Source organism: Microtus pennsylvanicus, chromosome 1, assembly GCF_037038515.1.
Source record: "Microtus pennsylvanicus isolate mMicPen1 chromosome 1, mMicPen1.hap1, whole genome shotgun sequence".
NCBI classification, from domain to species: Eukaryota; Metazoa; Chordata; class Mammalia; order Rodentia; family Cricetidae; genus Microtus; species Microtus pennsylvanicus.
In genome coordinates this window covers 140,811,224-140,830,457 of record NC_134579.1, presented here as the reverse complement: position 1 = coordinate 140,830,457, position 19,234 = coordinate 140,811,224, and the positions used below count along the sequence as shown (strand labels likewise).

Below are 19,234 nucleotides of genomic sequence, written 5' to 3'. Positions count from 1 at the left end.
TGGTCACTCATTCACGACACGTCTTTCATCAGAGTTGCGAGCAGCTTTGTGAAGTTAAGAGTGTCTGCTGCAGCCCTGAAGCTGCAGGAAATAGGAATGCGGATTTTGCTAACCCTTTGCGGGGAGTGAGGTGCAGCACGGGTGGCTTGGTATCCTGGAGCTTACTCTGCAGGTTAGTGCGAAATAGGTAGGAAAGCCAGGCTGCAGCGCACAGACGTGGAATGATAGCGCTTGGGGCCGATGGAGAAGCTGAGGAAGTCGCTGGACTGACTGTGCTAACAATGCTCTTTCCAAACCCTTCCTCTTCCAGCCTGCATCCCAGAGCCCTGCCTTGTCCCAGGGAGAAGAGAACAATGACCAAGTTAAAGGTAAATTGAATAGGCTTCCTGCACTCCCATCAGGGCTAGGGATTGAAAACAGGACCCCTGTATGCTGGGCAAGGGCTAGCCAAGCCACACTGAACTGCGGGAAAGTGTGAGGGGGTGTTGCTAAGAAGAAAGGTGTGTGGAGGGTGGTAAAAAAGGATAATGGGGGGGGCATGTGCTCAAAGTGTGTTGTGAACATGAAATTTGTAAAAGAATAAATTTTGAAATAGAAAAAGTGTGCTGGAGTGCTGGAGAGATGGCTCAGCAGTTAAGCTGTTCTTCCAGGGGGTATTTGGCTCCCAGTGCACACACTTCTGATAACTCACAAGTGCCGGTAACTCCAACTCCAGGGGATCCAATGTCCTCTTCCGGCATCTCAGGGCATCTGCACACACATGTACACACACACATAGCCGTATAACATACACATACATTAAAAAAAGAATTAAGTTCACTTACATTTTAAAAGTCACATCATTTTCTATGGTTTGGCAATTTTATTTTGCAAATAAGTATGAGTTCTCCATATTGGTGTGGTTTATGAAACTTGTTCATTTTAAATTTTGTACTACTAATTGTGTGTGTGTGTGTGTGTGTGTGTGTGTGTGTGTATGAATACCAAGGTGGGTGGTGGTGGATGTGAGCATGCCAAGGCATTCATGTAGATGTCAGAGGACAGCTATTAAGAGTCGGGCCTTCTTAAAGAAGTAGTACCTTGATGAAGTAGGGTCTTCTAGTTGGCAAGTTCCAGGCCACTGAAAGACCCTGAACAAAAACAGGAAAAGGTGGCTGGCCCTTGAGGAAGGACACTGGAGGTTGTCTCCTGGGTTCTACGTGTGTGGGCACACTCATGCACATAATCAGACATACATGTATGCATACTTGTGTACACATGTGCACACAGAAGACTGGTCACGCTCATTTGCCTCATTTGGCATTCTGAGCATTCATATCCTGCACAGTCAGAGAGCATCTGGCTGCTGCCATCTACACAGCTTCGAAGGTGGACCCAGCTGGGGAGGTGGAGGAAAGAGGAAAGGAGAGACACACAGACACATGTACAGACAAGCTGGGATCACGTGAGTCGTGTGTTCTGATGGCGACACCAGCAACTTGGAAACTCAGTACATTTATGACCTCCCATTGAGCACTAGTAGGCTGCGGCATGTTTCAGTTCATTTAAACAGGAATTATAATGCAAAGGAGTGTATTTTACATGGTGTTCAGCCAACTTCTCCAGCTACTTACAGTCAGTTCCAAGGAGTAAATGCATTTATTTTGCTAAAAGCAGTGCAGCTTTTCCAGTTAATTTGCAGACAATAAGTATCCCTCATTCTTTGTGTTCTGGCATAACCAGGACAATTAAAAAAAAAAAAAACTTGGGTACTTTGGTAAATGATTAAAAATAGCAGTTTTCTGAAACTTTCACTTAATTAAAAATTTACAGTTATTGTATTTGTATGGGTGGTGTCCTTTAAAATTTATATGTATGTAATGCAGCCTTTGTGGAACACTATGTGGCCATGAATGGCATAATACAGAGAATGATGGTGGTGTTGCTGGACATATATTGGCTGCTTCGTGAGTTTCTTATGTGGTCCTAGGCCCCTTCTGTGGTCTCCGCAGATGGGGAAACTGAGGCACTGAGAAGTCAGTTTCCCAGGCTCATCAGGCCAGGGATGCACGGAGCCTTGGAGCATGAACTGAGGCCCTTACAGTTTGCAGAGCCCGTGCTTGCATCTGTGATCCTGAACGCAGCTGCTGTTGGCAGAGGCATGTTCCTGAGAACACAGAACAGAGCTTCTGTCTGTTCCAGAAGCCTGTTAGATTGACAGGACTAAGGACATCACGAATGATTCAGACTTTAGTGCCATCTGTCATATACTCCAGGACACAGAAACATTTCATATGTAGAATTTTGGATTTGGAAACACTTGCATAGACTTTCCAAATAAAGAATTCGGAATCAGAACTCTATAATGTTCTGCCAGCGTGAAACACTTTAAAATGATGTCATCACTCATGAAATGGGTTCCAGGACATTTTGAATTTAGGGGATGAAAGTACACCAGAGCCTTACTGCCCAGGAGGAGCCGGGCATTGCCAGCTGTTTCCAGCACAGACTCAGCACATTATTCCTGACGTGGGTTTGCGCTCTCTAACTCGGAAGTCTGTGGCATCCGCTTTAACAGTGACCCCGCTACACAAAGGCACCGATGTTCCCTGTGCTAGTGTTTTTCTCTTTTGCCCCCAGCCTCTCGGTAGCCATGGAAAGGAGTGATCAGGCCCCTTACATAGCTCAGGTCCTAGTGGCGCTGGGTATGAAACTGAGGTGGTACGTGTTTGCTGTCACAGGAGGCAGTGACGTTCAGGGACGTGGCTGTGGTCTTCAGCGAGGAGGAGCTGGGGCTGCTGGACGCTGCCCAGAGGAAGCTGTACCATGATGTGATGCTGGAGAACTTCAGGAACCTTCTGTCAGTGGGTGAGGATGGCGACCTGTGTCCCTTGGCAGTGTCCCAAGTTCACATGGGTGTCTTCTTCAGTTGCTCTCACTGCTTTTCTCTTAGGTTTATTTATTTTTTATTTTGTGAATTTCTGGATGTTTTGTTTGCATGGTGCCCGCAGAGGTCAGAAGAGGATATCACATCTCCTGGGACTGGGGTAACAAACAGATGGTTTGAAGCTATCATACGGGTGCTGCAAGCCCAACCTGAGTCCTCTGGAAGAGCAGCCAGTGATGTGGGAAGTCCTTCTGTATATGTGTTGCTTTTATTGGTTGATGAATAAAGCTGCTTTGGCCAATGGCTTAGCAGAGTAAAGTCAGGCGGGAAATCTGAATGGATATATATATATATATATATATATATATATATATATATATATGGAGAGAGAGAGAGAGAGAGAGAGAGAGAGAGAGAGAGTAGGCAGAGGCAGGGAGATCCATGCAGCTGCCCAAGAAGCAAGAGGTAACAACCATGAGCCTCATGGCAATACATAAAATAATAGAAGTGGGTTAATTTAAGATATAAAAGCTATCTAGAAATACTGCTGAGCCATTGGCTAAGCAGTGTTGTAATTAATATAGTTTCTGTGTGATTATTCGGGTCTGGGAGAATGGGAAATGAACAAGCAGTCTCCATTTACATAATGGTGCTCAACGTGGGGCATGGATCCACATAAGACATAAAAAAGCTTACAAAGAAAGAAGAAAACTTCTAGACTCACAAAATCGGGAGCCAAGCACAGTTACTTGGTAGCCACATGTTTTCAGACAGGTTCTTTGTGCTGGCGGTGAGCGGAGGCATGGCCTCCTATAGGTCAGTGCTCTGATTTTTCTCTCCAGGCCCTCCTTTTGATTTCTTAAAGCTACATTTTACACACAGATGCTGTTCTTTAAATGTTTTCTAAAACATTCTTTATGTATGCGTGGGTGTGCTTGCAGGTGAGTGTGCATGTCTTAGTCAGTGTTCTGTGACTGTGAAGAGACACTGTGGCCATAATAACTTCTATAAAAGAAGCATTTAATTGGTGCTAACTGACAGTCTCAGAGGTTTGGTCCATTATCATCATGTAGAACTGATGGTTCTACATCCAGATTCGATGGCAGCAGGAAGAGAGAGATGATGTGGGATTCCCCTCTGTATGCTGTGAATATCAGTGGTTAATGAAACAACTGCTTTGGGCCTATAGCGGAGCCAGGTGGCGATGCACAGATTAATAGAGATGGGTTAGTTTAGGATATGTGTTAGCCAAAAATACGCTTAGGCTATTGGCCAAACCGTATTGCAAATAATATGGTTTCTGTGTGATTAATTTCGGGGCTGAGCAGTTGGGAAACAAACAAGCAGCCTTATTAAAACAGAGAGACACTGGGCGTGGCTTGGTCATTTGAAACCCCACATCTCACCCCCAATTCCTCCAACAAAGGACACAGCTCCTAATAGTGCCATTCCCAATAGGCCTATTTGAGCCATTTTCATTTAAACCACCACTTTCCACTCCTTGCTCCCCATAGGTTTGAAGCCATATCAGAATGCAAAACTGCATTCAGTTCAACTTCAAAAGTCCCTATGATGATGGCCCATAGTCTATCATAGTCTAAATTCTGTTTGGAAACCCATAGTTCAAATCGTCTTCTAGACTCATGGCAAACCCTTATCTGTAATCCCCTGTAAAGTCAAAATGAAAAAGCAGCTCACATGCTCCCAACACTCAAGGACACGGGATAGTCATTACCATTCCAAAATGAAGGGGAGGGAGCATAGGACGTACTGGAACAGAGCAAGACTGAAAACCAGCTGGGCATACGCCAATGCATCTCCATGTCTGGTGCCAAAGCGCCCTTCTGATCTGCAGCTCCTTGCAGCTCTGTCGACTGCCGTACACCTCTCTCTTGGGCTGGGTCCACTCTCCCATGACTCTGGGGTCTCCAGCAAGTTCAGGCTTCACCTTCACAGCTCCAGTCAAAGGCCCCTTTGGGCCTCCATGCAGAACGCCCCTGACACATGCCTGGCCTCAGCAGCTTTCCTTAGCTGTGAAGGGAGATTCCACAACCCCTTTCTTGTATCTTTGACCCAGAGAGATGAGTGCAGCTACCAGAGCCCCAGGACTGCTGCTCTTGTGTGGGGCGCTTCCCCCACAACCCCAACCAGAGAGTGTCATTGTGCTACTCCCTGCCTCAGACTCCTGGCTTCACATTTTACTCAGTAAAATCAAGTAGTTGTCTTGAATTCTTTTTTCTTTCTTCAAGATCTTTCTATGTAGCTCAGGCTTGTCCAGAAACTTGTGATCCTCCTGCCTTCAGCTTCCCAAGCACTAGGGTCCACTGTGCCTGCCTGGGACCCCAACTTCCTAGGGCTCACACTTCCAGCTCTGCCAATTTCCATTTTTCCCCCTGCTTCTGTCTCTGTCACCATTACTTGCTTCTCTCTGGCTGGAATGTTCTTCCTTGATGAAGGGCCACGCCCCCTCTCTCAGACTCTGCATTGATCTGCTCAGAAGTCCCTGCAGGTCCTGCTCCAAGCTGCTTCGACTGTGTCCTGCTTACACCCCACATTCTGCGCTCGCCTCTGCTGGTGTCTGAGCACCACCAGACTCGTCACCGTGGACTTGCACCCAAATCCCGAGTGTACCCTGAGCAGCGGCTGCGTGGAGGAGCTTTGGGTGTGCAGCTGCAGTGTCCTCTGCCTCGAGAAGGCCTTCAGTGTTCCTCACAGGAACATCGCTCTCCTGGCCCCTGCCCTGATCCTCTCACTCTTTCTCCCCCTGACTTTGTTTCCCGCACTTCCCGCAAGCCACCGCGTTGCCTCCCAGAATCACCGAAGCTTCCGCTTCAGGATTTGTTAAGCTCGCTTTCGTCCTTTGCCATCCCGATAGCTTGTTCATGTGTCATTGTCTGGTGTCCTTGGGGGGACCCGTCGGACAGTGTTGTAACCTTTGTTATTGCATCAGGACACCTGCTGATTTTGGTTGACATCTGAGATCTACTCAGATGTCTGAGTCCCTTACCCCATCCTCCTCGATCCTGGAGAGCAGGTGTTTGAAGAAAACCGATTCTATTAGTTCCTGTCCCTGCATTCTGCCTTTTCCCCAGAGAAGGCCTTCCCTACTCAGCCGGTGTGTTTTGGAGCCTGGCCCTCTGAATGCTTTAGCTGTCTTCTAGTAGTTTCCAAGAGAGTATGTGCAATGAAGTCATTCCAATCTCCTTCTACACATGAGTGCTTTTGTGGCGATGTCCTCAAACTGGACCTCGGCTTCTGAGTCTTTGCTGTTCCATTCACTCTCTATATCTTCCCTCTTTCCCTCAGCCTCAAAGTTCCTTGTGCCTCCCCATTACACTTTCATCCTGGCTCCGAGTCAGCTGAACCAGGTCGGTCTTCACTGGCCCACAGACAGGTTTGGACCAGGCAGGCCTTGTCCTCTCTGCTCCCTCCATTCTCAGGGGGGAGTTGGACCCATGCTTACTTCAACCCATACCATCCCACAAATAAAAACAGATCCTGAAAAGTACTCCCCCTGCCCCTCATCAGTCTGCACAGCTGTGCACAGGCTGTGTGAGGCAGGTAGGGGGCAGAGGATAAAGGTGCTCTTGGGCTCGCCCCAAATTTCCCACCATGTCACACTCTTGAGTGCATGCCCTCTTTTTTGTAGACCCTTATTCCCAGAGCTCCTGGAAGTTTGCCCTCAAAGCTGGTCTCTAATGTTTCCAGAAAAAAACGAGGACTTGGCCCTTCGACGTCACCTTCTGTTCTCTGTTCTTTCAGGAGGCCAGGGTCCAAACAAGATGGAGACTCTTCTTGCAGCAGGATTAAGGTGCCTCTCGCTGGGGCGGCTTCCATGCTGGCAAACGATGAGCCATGATGTCAACAAACTGGCTGGAGCGCCAGGTGCCATGGTAAACACCTGCTACAGGGGAGCAGAAGAGCTGCCCTGGGCCTGCATAGATGACAGCTGCCTTGAGAGTCTCACAGGAGAACGTTCTAGCGTTACCGAAAACCAACAATGTCCGTCTGGGAGAACTCGGAGAGCTCAGAGTTCTTGGAGTGAAACAAATCTTAGCGATAGACAGAACCATCCGAGACACTGTCAACAGCCTCTTGTGAAAACCAAGCCATGGCTGCCGCCTCTGGGTGGTGACATTCTGGGTTGCATGGCCCCCCGCAATAACAAAATGCTGCACAAAGGAGGCAAAGCCCACAGCAGCGGCGACTGCAGTAAAATCAGTTTTGCAGTGTCTCCCTGCACCCCGCATCTTGTTTCCACAGAGCAAAAGGCCCAGCAGTGCAGCAAGCGAGAAGCCTTCAGTGGCCACCCGAGTCTGGGACTCCATCAGCAGGTCCTCTTAAGAAAGAAGTCCCCGGTACACAGGACACACGAGGACAGCAGGCATAGCTCCAGTGTCCCCACTCAACAAAAAGTTCATCCAGGGAAAAAGCGCTACTGGTGTCATGAGTGTGGCAAGGGCTTCAGTCAGAGCTCAAATCTGCAGACGCACCAGAGAGTTCACACGGGGGAGAAGCCCTTTACCTGCCCTGAGTGCGGGAAGAGTTTTAACCAGAGCTCGCATCTGTATGCACATCTGCCCATCCACACAGGCGAGAAGCCCTACCGGTGCGACAGCTGTGGGAAAGGCTTCAGCCGGAGCACAGACCTCAACATCCACTGCCGAGTCCACACGGGAGAGAAACCTTACAAATGCGAGGTGTGTGGGAAGGGCTTCACGCAGAGGTCACACCTCCAGGCCCATGAGAGAATCCACACAGGAGAGAAGCCCTACAAATGTGGAGACTGTGGCAAAGGCTTCAGCTGTAGCTCGAACCTCCACACCCACCAGAGGGTCCACACGGAGGAAAAACCCTACAAGTGTGACGCGTGTGGGAAGCGCTTCAGCTTGAGCTTCAACCTGCACAGTCACCAGCGAGTCCACACAGGGGAGAAGCCCTATAAGTGCGAGGAGTGCGGGAAAGGTTTCAGTTCGGCCTCCAGCTTCCAGAGCCACCAGCGGGTCCACACGGGAGAGAAGCCGTTTCGCTGCAGCGTGTGTGGGAAGGGCTTCAGTCAGAGCTCGTACTTTCAAGCCCACCAGAGAGTTCACACCGGGGAAAAACCATACAAGTGTGATGTGTGTGGGAAGCGCTTCAACTGGAGCTTGAACCTCCACAATCACCAGAGAGTCCACACGGGAGAGAAGCCCTATAAATGTGAGGCATGTGGGAAAGGCTTCAGTCAGGCCTCAAATCTGCAGGCCCATCAGAGTGTCCACACCGGGGAGAAGCCGTTCCAGTGCAACGCATGCCCGAAACGGTTCAGTCAGGCCTCACACCTCCAGGCTCACCAGAGAGTGCACACGGGCGAAAAGCCCTACAAATGCGACACGTGTGGGAAAGCCTTCAGCCAGAGGTCCAATCTCCAGGTCCATCAGATCATTCACACTGGGGAGAAGCCGTTCAAGTGTGAGGCGTGCGGGAAGGAATTCAGCTGGAGCGCAGGACTTAGTGCTCACCAGAGGGTCCACACGGGTGAGAAACCCTACACATGCCAGCAGTGTGGGAAAGGCTTCAGTCAGGCCTCGCACTTCCACACGCACCAGAGGGTCCACACCGGGGAGAGGCCCTACATCTGCAGCATCTGCTGTAAGGGTTTCAGTCAGAGGTCACATCTGGTCTACCACCAGCGGGTCCATACGGCAGGGAATCTGTAGGAGCCTTGTAAGGCATCTCATCTCCCTGGAAATCCATGCTGCTGATTGTCAGAGGTTCCTCAGAACCCAGAGCCTTCGGAGACTTCACAGGGGATACGCTTGTGTTTGAGAGATTGATTCTTTACAAAGTCAGGAATCACAGATGAGAGGAGTTGCCACCCTCGGGTTATGACTCAGCCGGGCAAACCTCGGCATGCATCCAGGTCTCTGAAGACAGGCTGTGGGAAGGGCTTTAACCAAAGCCGGACATTGGCAGGTGTTGACTGAGCGTCACTTCCTCATAGGAAATGCTCCTCTGTATTCTGCTATGCAGAGCTGTGTGTGACTCAGGGCCCTATGATTCCTGAAGAAAGTGGAGAGGAGCTCTATAGTAAGACCCATGTTTGAAAACGCTAGCCAGTCCCCAACCCTGCATTCATACTGCTTCATAGTCCTCAGTAATCCTATGAGGAGCCTCAAATCATCTTCCAGAAGGCATGGGGCTTCCACACATCTCTAGTGTGTGGCCCACCCCATCTAGCCATGGTGCTTTGGACAACATAGCAGCTCTGTACTTAGGAGTTTTAGGATTTGTACTTTGTAGACTAAAACAAGGGTTTTTTTTTTTTTTAAAAAAAAATCCTGTATTTATCAGACTAATAACCTGAACTGAAACACATTCTGTTGGAATTTTGGGCCCTGAGTTCATTGGGGAAGGGTTTTTACGGTAACCAACACTGCAGATGTTTTTCCAAAGTATTTACTATTGACAAAAAGGCTCTTAGTAAACGTGAATGGTTCATTAGCTGCTTCTCCTCCTTTCTCCCTCGTCTTGGTCAGACCGTCCCCCCTTCGCCCTCTTGCTGAGCTTCTGTCCACTTCTGAGCTTCTGATTTGCACCGCTCCCACAGATTCTCCAAGTTGTATCATGTATAAAGGACTGTGATTTCTTACAGCTTCATAGGCTGTAAAGGTCAAGGGTCAAGCTGGGTCTGACTGTCATCCGATAAAAGGAAGTGTGCAGGAATGATCTAGGGGCGGCTGGAGTTGGTGTCATTCATATCGTGGCTCATGACAGCTGTTAACAACAGTTCCAGGGAATCCAATGCCCTCTTTTGATCTCTAAGGGCAACACACACACACACACACACACACACACACACACACACACACGATGCATATACATGCAAGCATTCATTCACGTAAGTAAATCTAAAACCTTGAAGACACAGGGAGAATGCAGGATCCCACAGTGACAACCTGAGCTCCATTGTGAGGCAGTGCCTTCCTGATGGTCACTGCTCCACGTCTTGCCTCTTAAATCTCAGTGCTGATCGAATTTGCTTCTAATGGCTGTGATCAACATCATCTCTACAAAGCACCTTGGGGAGGAAGGGCTTATTTTACTCTTCCATGTTACGGTCCATCCCTGAGGGAAGTCAGAGTGGAACCTAGAGGCAGGAACTGAAACAGAGGGCATGAGGAAACAGTGCTTACTGGCCTACTCCCCATGGCTCAATCCGTCTACTTTTTTCCTTTTTGCTCTTTCTTTCTTTTTCTTTTTCCCTTGAAACAGAGTTTCTGTGTAGCTCTGGCTGTCCTGGAACTCACAGATTGGCTTCAAACCCAGAGGCCTGACTTCCTCTGCCTCCCGAATGCTGGGATTAGAGGCGTGCAGCACTATTGCCTGGTCCAGCCTACTTTCTTATACAGCCCAGGGCCATCTGCCCGGGGAGGGGGCACCACCAAAGTGAGCTGGGCCTCTGACGTCAATCTTTAATGAAGAAAATGTCCCACAGACTTGCCTACAGGCTGATCTGGTGGCGGTGTTTTCTTAATTGATGTTTCCTTTCCCCACATGACCTTAGTTTGTGTCAAACTGACAAACTAATTAGTACACGTACACATTCAAGCCACGGCAAGCAGATTTTAGGAGTCTTCATTTTTTATTTCCCAATCCCTATTGCAACTTGTCTAGGAGAGGCAGGAGGATCAGAAGCTGAAAGTTGCCCTCAGGTAAGAAGCAGAGTTTGAGACTAACCTGGGCTACACAAGACCCTATCAGGACTGGAGAGATGGCCCAGAGGTTAAGAGCACTGGCTGCTCTTCTTGAGGTCCTGAGCTCAATTCCCAGCAACCACATGGTGGCTCACAATCGTCTATAATGACATCTGATGCCCTCTTCTGACGTGCAGAAATATATGCAGACAGAACACTGTATATATAATAAATAAATAAATCTTAAAAAAAGACCCTACAAAAATAACTAAATAAAAATAAAGAAGGGAAAAGAAGGGCCAGCTGTGGGGGTCCACACTTGAAAGCCAAGCACTGGAGCGGTCAGTCAGGAGGGTGTACAACTACAGGTCAGAGTAAAGACTGTCTCAGAAAACAAAGGGGGTTGGTGACGTTATTGGCTACACCCTAGTTAAGGAGGTGATGGCTGCAGGGTAACTAGTTTATTAACCTAGGACAAGGGTGCCTGCTTCCAGCCTGTAGGGCCCAGGGCAAGGTGTTATGTTCAAACCCATGGCCTGCACACATTATTTTCCCGCCTCAGATTCCTGGGGCAAAGGACTCAGAGGACAGCAGCTTTGTTTCCTGTATTCTTCTGGATCTTGTCCATATTTGTGAGCATATTCATGTGGGGAGCAGCTCAGTGTTTTCAGTGGCTCACCCAGGGGCCTCCCTCTCAGAGTGCTTCCTGAGGCTCTTTGCTCAACACATTTTAATGTTATTGTTTATTTGTTTGCCAATATTTTTTTTAAAGCTCATTCCTCTTTGAGCTGTTTGCATCATGCCAGAGTATGAGAGCTTGTCTTACTGCAGGAGTGATTTCTGGAGAGGGATCTATGTACCACTGATCTCACTGGGGATGTTTTGTTTGTGGGATCCGGTGTGACTGTACCGTCTTCTGTCCTGGAACTTGCTATGTATCCGAGGCTGACTTCAAGTCACAGACTCACTTGCCTCTGCCTCTGAATGCTGGGATCAGAAGCGTGATCCACCATGACCGGTCCACTGGATTTGTTTGTATTTATAGACAAAACTTACAAGTTTAGGAATGCATTCTTGAGGAGGGGACAGGGCTCAGTGGTAGAGCCCTTGCCTAGAATCCCCCAGTGAGGGATCGGGAGCGTGGCTCAGTGGTAGAGCACATGTCTAACACTTAAAATGTCCTGGGTTCAATGCCAACATCTCAAAGAAAATTCTTGAGACTGGAGAGATGACTTACTGGTTAAGAGCTCTGACTGCTCTTGCAGAGGACATAGGTTGGGTTCCCAGCACCCACATGGTGGCTCACAACTGCCTGTAAGTCCAGTTCCAGTATCTTATGTTGTCTTCTGGCCTCTGAAGGCACTGCATGAAAAGTAAGTCTTTAAAGAAAAAACTCCTTGATTTCTGCTGGTGTTAGGCAGGTTGCAATGAATGGGAGGTTAGTATCTTGTAATGGAAACTGCAGAGCTAAACATTACAGTATCCAAAAATTTAAACACTAAATTGGGCTCAGATCTCTGTTGAGTTCAAATTTAGCCTGATTTGCAGAGGAAGTTCCAAGATAGCCATGGCTACACAAAGAAGCCCTGTATCCAAACACTAAAAAGAAAAAGAAAAAAGAAAAGAAAGAGGAGGAAGAGGAAGAGGAGGGGAAAGAAGAAGAAGAAGAAGAAGAAGAAGAAGAAGAAGAAGAAGAAGAAGAAGAAGAAGAAGAAGAAGAAGAAGAAGAAGAAGAAGAAGAAGAATTAATCAAAGGTTGAGGGGGCTGGTGAGAGGGCTCAGCAGGTAAAACACCAGCTGTGCAGCTGTGCAAACCTGATGGCCTGAGTTCAGTCCCAAGAGTCCATGCTGCACAGCTGTTCACTGATCTCCATAAGCTTGTCCCCACTCAGCATACACACACAAATAAAATGGAGAGGGAAGCCAGGTATGATGGATCCCACCTGTAATCCCAGTACATGAGAGACTAAGGCAGGAGTGGATCCAGGGGTAGTCCTGAAGTTCAGATCCAGCTCATCCCTGCAGCAGTTAGAGAATGTCTGTCTGACCAGAGGTCTTCCGGGAGACACACCCATCAGAAGTCACCCATAGGGAGCCAGCCAAGTTCCCATTGTGGATTTTGAAATGTCCCTGTGTGCAATGCAATGCCAGCCTCTGTCCTGTAGTGTTGCAGAAACAGTCCTGCCTTCTTGACCACCCAGGATCGTGAGGGAGAAACGCCCTCCTGTGCCACCATTAACAGGCTTCCAGGCTGTCGTGGGATATTTTAGAAGCATTCTGATACTCCTAAGACTGTCAACACAGCTTGAAGGGAAAGTGTGTTCTTGGAAGTCTAGGGATGTGAAAATGGGCAAACCAGAACCAGAAATGCTACCTCAGACTTCTGTAAACAAGTAGACAATGTATTTCCTTGAGAAAAAGATGAATTTTGTTTATTTTTTCAGATAGAGTTTCATGTATTCCAGACTAACCCCCACATAACAAACTGAGCTGGTATCAAGTCCTGATGAATGGTCTATATAGAAACAGCATTCTTCCCCCAGGGCTGCACACACTGCTCCCTGTTGTAAAAGGATTAGGTCCCAGCCAGTGACGAGAGGGAGTGCTGCGAGTGGGAGACTGAGGTCTCTAGGAGTTCTATGTCAGCATCTATAGCTTCTCTCAAAGCAGAGTAATATTCACTGTGGGACAGAAGAGAGGCAGTTCCTGTCCCCAACCCTGCGAGGCTCACCCCTAGGAGGATGCTGAGTGTGAGGGTGCTCACGGGCTCCCTTTTTATTCTAGTTAGACCAGCGTCCTGCCCCATTCTATCTAGGAAACCTTGGTAGTCATGGTAAAGGAGCCGGGTACCAGTCTGATGAGGACACAGTATCCGTTGGAGCCCTTTAGAACTGTAGTATGTGCACACGGAGTTAGGCCCGAGGAGCACGCCCACCAGGCATCACTGTGGGGCATTAGCTACTCTGCAGTGGTTGTGAGGTGATAAGTTGACTTGCAAAGAAAAGCTTTGGCAGCGGGAACTTTACCTACGCAAAGCCCCCGTCCTGTTACTTGTTCCAGGGTTAGAGTGTGATGATTGCCAGCCACATTCATCAGACTAGGCCGCTTCTTGAATAAGGCCCCGGGCAACAATTCCCTCATAAAAAGAGGAGCTGTGTCATAATAGAGCCAATAATAGTTAGTTCGGGTCTGCCGTGAGGAGTTTAGAACCACGTAAGTTTAGTCAGAAGTTCTAGGAGGAGATGCTGTTCTGGCGCTGAAGGCTTGGCAATAGCTAAAGTATCTGGGGCCGGTATTTTAGATGAAAGTGAGGTTACAGCCAATTGTTGGGCACCGGCCTCTTTGTGGGTGGGGGAGTAGGATTTGGGTCCAGTGTCTTATTGGGGCCTATTATTGCTGGTTTTATTGGCTTTATCTTAAGACGAATTACAAGGGTGGATGGGACATGTCCCCAGTATCTATAGTATATTACACTCCAGCATAGGCCTGATGACCATCATGTGTCCCATCTTCCCCGATCAGTGAAAGTAATTTTTATCAAGTCACCTATCCTGTATAGCTTGTCAGGCTGAGGAAGAGGGGGGCCATACCAGATTGGTCTTACATATTTAAAAGTGACTAAGTCTGGTCTGTTTACAGCCCATTTCCATTCCCCATCATTAGAGGTGACACAGTCCCAACTTTTGCAGAAGGAGGACACCAGGCCTCCGCACTATTTCTGATGTGACCTGGGCACACGTGAAAACCATACCTCCTAGCCTCTGCTCTATAGACATGGTTCAGGTCATGAAAGCAGAAATATAGGTCAGGCCACCAGGTGTTCAATGGGACCATACAGGTAGTCTGGTACAGAGTTTCTCATGGCTCTCCATCCTCAATGACCCAGTTTAAAGGGTACATGGGGATTGACTTCTTTAGTAGGAGCAGAGGGAACCAGCATCAACATCAACAGGATTAGGAATGACACTTGAGCCGGACCTTTATGGGGTTGGTGGGGTGTTTGGATGCCCCCCAGGTCTCGCTGCAACAGTCCTCTTATAGGGCGAAGGGATCGCTGGACAGGCATGTGAATAATGGACCCAAGAGGCGTTGCTGTCCACCTTGAGGACGGTTGGTGTTGTCAGGACAACCATGTAGGGCCCCTTCCATCTCAGCTCCAGCGATTTTTGGGTGGTGCCTCCGGATAAAAACCCAGTCTCTGGGCCTGAGGGGTTGGAACAGAGGCAGCTTCATAAATTGTCCTAAGCTTAGGCCATATTGTTTTATGAACTGATTGGAGCCACTGGATGGCTTTGAACAAGTCCTGATTATCTAAGTCAGCAATCAGGTCAGTTTGTAAGCTGGGAATCATGCGGAGAGGGTGCCCATACATAATTTCAACAGGAGTCAGACCCATTTGATAGGGGGTATTTCTGACTCTAAAAGGGCAAAAGGAGAGCTTCCCAGTTAGCGCCAGTCTCTAAGGCCAATTTAGTTAGGTCTCTTTTAGGGTCCTAGTCATCCTTTCTACCTGCCCCGAGCTCTAGGGTCTCTATGCACAGTGAAGTTTCCAATCAGTCCCCAGTGCAGTGGCTAGTCCCTGACTTACCTGAGAGATGAAGGCAGGGCCATCGTCTGAAGAGTCATGACTGGGAACCCATACCTTGGCAAGATTTCTTCAATCAGCTTCTTTGCCACCACCGTAGCTATTTCGTGTTTGGTGGGGAAGGCTTCAGTCCATCCCGAAAAGGTATATATAAACACTAAGAGATATTTGTATCCAAATTTTCCAGGTTTGATTTCAGTAAAGTCTACTTCCCAGTGCGTACCTGGTCGAGTTCCCCGCTGACGGGCCCCTGGGTTGGAGGGGGTGCTCACCACATCTGTCAGCTGGCACGCTGGCATTGTGTCACTATCTGTTCAACAGTCTGGTTACCATCTTGAATGTTGAGCTGGTCCCTTCACAACAGGTCCAGCATTCTATGTGTCCCCATGTGTGAGGAGCGGTGTATTTTTTTTAAGTATCTCATATTCCAGCCTTTGGGGCAGGATGACTTGCCCGTTGGCAGTTTTGCACCATTCCCCTGTTCACGGGACCATGGGGAGAGTGTGTATCCAGCTAGATTTTCAGGTGTGGACTTTGTGGCAGGCCCCTGGCTCGTGGGTCATTTAAAGTTACCCTAGGCCTGGGGGCTGAAGCCACCTCTTTTGCTATTTTATCGGGCAGGTTGTTTCCCAGTTGTATTGTTCCAGAGCCTTTTTGGTGTCCGGGTCAGTGTATTATTGCCAACTTTGTGGGCCCCCACAATGCTTGTAAGAGATCCAGAATTTCCTGTTTGTTTTTAATAGTTTTTCCTTCTGCTCTTAGCAACCCCTTCTCCTGGTAGATAGCCCTTGGACATGGGCTGTGGCAGAGGCATACCTGCTGTCTGTGTAGATGTTTAGCTTTTTGCCTTTTCCCATCTGGAAGGCTTTTGTACTGAGGTCCCGTGGTAGGTGTTCAGCCCTTATTGCCTCTGTAATCGTTGTCACTGCGGCCCCCGCATACCTTTGTCCATTCTGCACATAACTGCTGCCGTCTGTGAACCAGCTGACCTCTGCATCTGGGATAGGAGTATCCTCCAGGTCAGGTTTGATGCTGCGGGCCTGAGCCAGTATCCCAGAACAATCGTGTAGCAGGGCCTCTAAGTCTGGATCCGGTAGTAGGGTGGCTGGGTTTACGGCAGTTGGAACATGGTGGTTCTATGGGTGGGGTTAAGCAGTAGTGCCTGGTAGTGGGCCATTTGGGCATTTTTCAGCCACCTATCTGGGGATTGCTTCAGCACTCCTTCCAATGCATGGGGGGGGGTGTGTCACAATATTCAAATTTTGGCCCAGCGTCAGTTTGCCTGCATCTTTTACCAATAGGGCCACTGCAGCTGTGATACAGAGGCATGGGGGCCACCCAGATTCTGTGGGGTCAAGGTTTTTTTTTTTTGTCAAACAGGCTACTGGTCGCCTCCAAGTCCCCATAGTTTGGGCGAGCAATCCCTTTGCTATCCCCTGCTCTCATCTATAAACAAGAGAAAGGGTTTACTCAGATCCAGCAGTCCAAGGTCCGGCTTCCAGGAGCTTGCATTTTAAGAGCTTCGAATGCTCTTTGTTTCTCCTCCATTCAGCTAAATTCCTGACCTCCTGTCGTGGCCTCATATAGGGGTTTGACAATCTTAGCAAACCCAGGGATCCATAGATGCCACAATCCTGCCATCCCCAGAAATTCTCTAACTTGTTTGTCCAACTTGGGGTTTGGGATCATTAGCACAATGTCTTTACAGGCCTCAGACAACCATCTCTGCCCTTCCTTAAGAACATATCCCAAACAGGTTACCTGTTGTGACAGATCTGAGCCTTCTTTGATGATGCTCTGTGTCCTAGTTCTCCAAGGGGGTGCAACAGATGCTCGGTCCCTCCCACGCAACTTTCTCCATCCTCCCCATCTACATATTGTAATAGACTCACCTCTGGGTTTTGGAGTCAATATTCCCCCAGGTCTTCATGCAGTGTCTCATCAAAGATGGTGGGAGAGTTTTCGAAGCCTTGAGGCAGGCAGGTCCAAGCAGCTGCCCACTGATTCTGATCTCTGGGTCATGCCATTCAAAGGCAAAGTAGGCCTGGCTCTTAGGGGCTAATGGATAATGAAGGATGCATCTTTGAGATCCAGTACAGTGTACCATTGCCGGTCGGAAGGCAAGGTACTCAACAGTGTATAAGGGTTATGTGTATGTCCATTATTCTTTTGTTGACTTCCCTTAAGTTCTGCACTGTGCGGTAGCTTTTAAACTGGCAACAGGGGCGTGTTCCAGGCAGACTGGATAGGTTTTAGGACCCCAAGCCTCAATAGTCTTTGTATGTGGGGGTGATTCCTCTCTTTGCTTCCAGTGGCACCGGATACTGGCAGACCTTAATGGGATCTGCTCCTGCTTTGATCTCAGTGTAGACTGGGGTCCTGTGAAGGGCCAGCCCCATGCCTCCGGTCTGTGCCCAAGACAGAGGGAACTGCTGGAGCCAGTTCTCTCCATCAGGTTCTGGTGTGGTTGGTTCCTGGTAGAGTCTGTATTCCTCAGTCAAGTTACTAGTGACCAAGATCCTGAGCGGCTCTCAATTCTGATGGACCAGTTTGGCTCCTTTCTCAGAGAAATGAATTTGGGCTTTCATTTTGGTTAAGAGGTCTTGGCCCAGCAGAGGATAGGGGCATTCAGGTATTACTAGGAATGAATGGGTTACCCATACCGTTCTCAAGTCCACTATTCTTCAGGTAGTCCATGAGTAAGATTTGATCCCTGTGAGCCCTTGGACCCAGGTAATTTTGGTGAACATGGGTCCTCCTTGTTTTAATAAGACTAAATTTTCTGCACCTGTATCTTCCATAAAATCATAGGTTTCCCCTTCATCTTAGGGTTACCCTAGACTCACGGAGAGGTTCTGAGCCTCATCTCCCCTAGTCACTGTCTTCCGCCCAGGCCTCCAGAAGCACTTGGGTTGCCCCCCCACCCCTTCTTAGGGCAGTCCTTAACCCAACGCCCTTCTTCCTTACAGTAAGCACATGGGTTTTTGCCTACCTTGGGTTTGGGTCACAGTCTCTTCTGAGCGTCTTGAGACGGTTTGGGCATCTGACACCTGTTGCTCTCAGGATTTCTTTCAGGTCTTATCTATGTTGTGCTTGTTGCTATTCCAGGATCTGGGCCAAGCTCCTTTCCTGCTTTCTATCTCGTTTTTCTCTCTCCTTTAACATCTTCCTTCTTTCTTCCTTCTGTTCCTCCATCTCCCTCTTTTTGTAAACCTTTTCCACCATTGCCACTAATTCTCTGATATTTTTCTCCTAGCCATTCTAAAGATTGTAATTTTTTTTAATGTTGGGAGCAGCCTGATTGATTTAGTCAAACATCACTATTTGGGTGGATTCCTCCATTAGCAGATCATATGGAATTGGAAGGCCTCAAAGAGGCACTCTAGGTAGGCTGCTGGACTTTCATCTGCCCCCTGCCTTGTATCATAAACTTTAGCCATATTAGTTGGCTTGTGTGCAGCTGCCTTGAGACCTGCCAATAGAGCCTGGCGACATACCTGGAGTCTCTCCTTACTTTGTGCTGTGTTGTAATCCCATTTGGGTCTGGTGGCAGGGAAATAGAGTGGGATCTCTTATAGGAGCTCCCGTTGGCCCTGGAACCGATTCTGCTCTTCAGTGGTGAACAACATTTTCAACTGTTGGCTGCAATCATTCCAGGTGGGCTAGTGGGTAAAAAGGAATATTCTGAGTACACCAATTGTATAGATTGCTGGTTGTGAAGTGCCAATAGTGAAAAGGCTGATTTCCATCCTCATCTGTTGGTCCTGCTGGCCTGAGAGGCAGGGTGACTGAGGTTTCTAGCTGTGGTACTGCCTTTACCACCCCTCTGGCAGCTTCAAGTAGCCTGTGCTGGCCCTTGATTGGCCTCAGGCTAGGGCCCAGGCATTGGAGGAGGGACAGGAGTTGCAAGCAGTTGAGGTTGGGGAGTGTAGGGAGGAGGAAAAAATTCAGACTCCTTAGTCCCATCTTGGAGAACCAATGCCTTGGGGTCTTTCTTTGGCTTCACTGTGAACACCTGTATAGGGACAGAGGGCCAGGGTAGACAGAGAAAGGGTTTAATCCAGGGGAGGGGGTCCTGCAGCCCATGCACAAACTCTATCCAAGTTA

The 19,234-nt window shown here is 48.5% G+C and overlaps 1 protein-coding gene across 1 annotated transcript; it reads left to right on the top strand.

Moving 5' to 3' along the window:
* Positions 1-240: 240 nt before the first annotated feature.
* On the top strand, positions 241-9,169 carry LOC142859184 (uncharacterized). Its single transcript, XM_075989550.1, is given in 4 exon segments — positions 241-256; positions 259-368; positions 2,721-2,847; positions 6,629-9,169. Coding segments are annotated over 4 exon segments (2,190 nt in total). The 3' UTR covers positions 8,566-9,169.
* Positions 9,170-19,234: the final 10,065 nt, after the last annotated feature.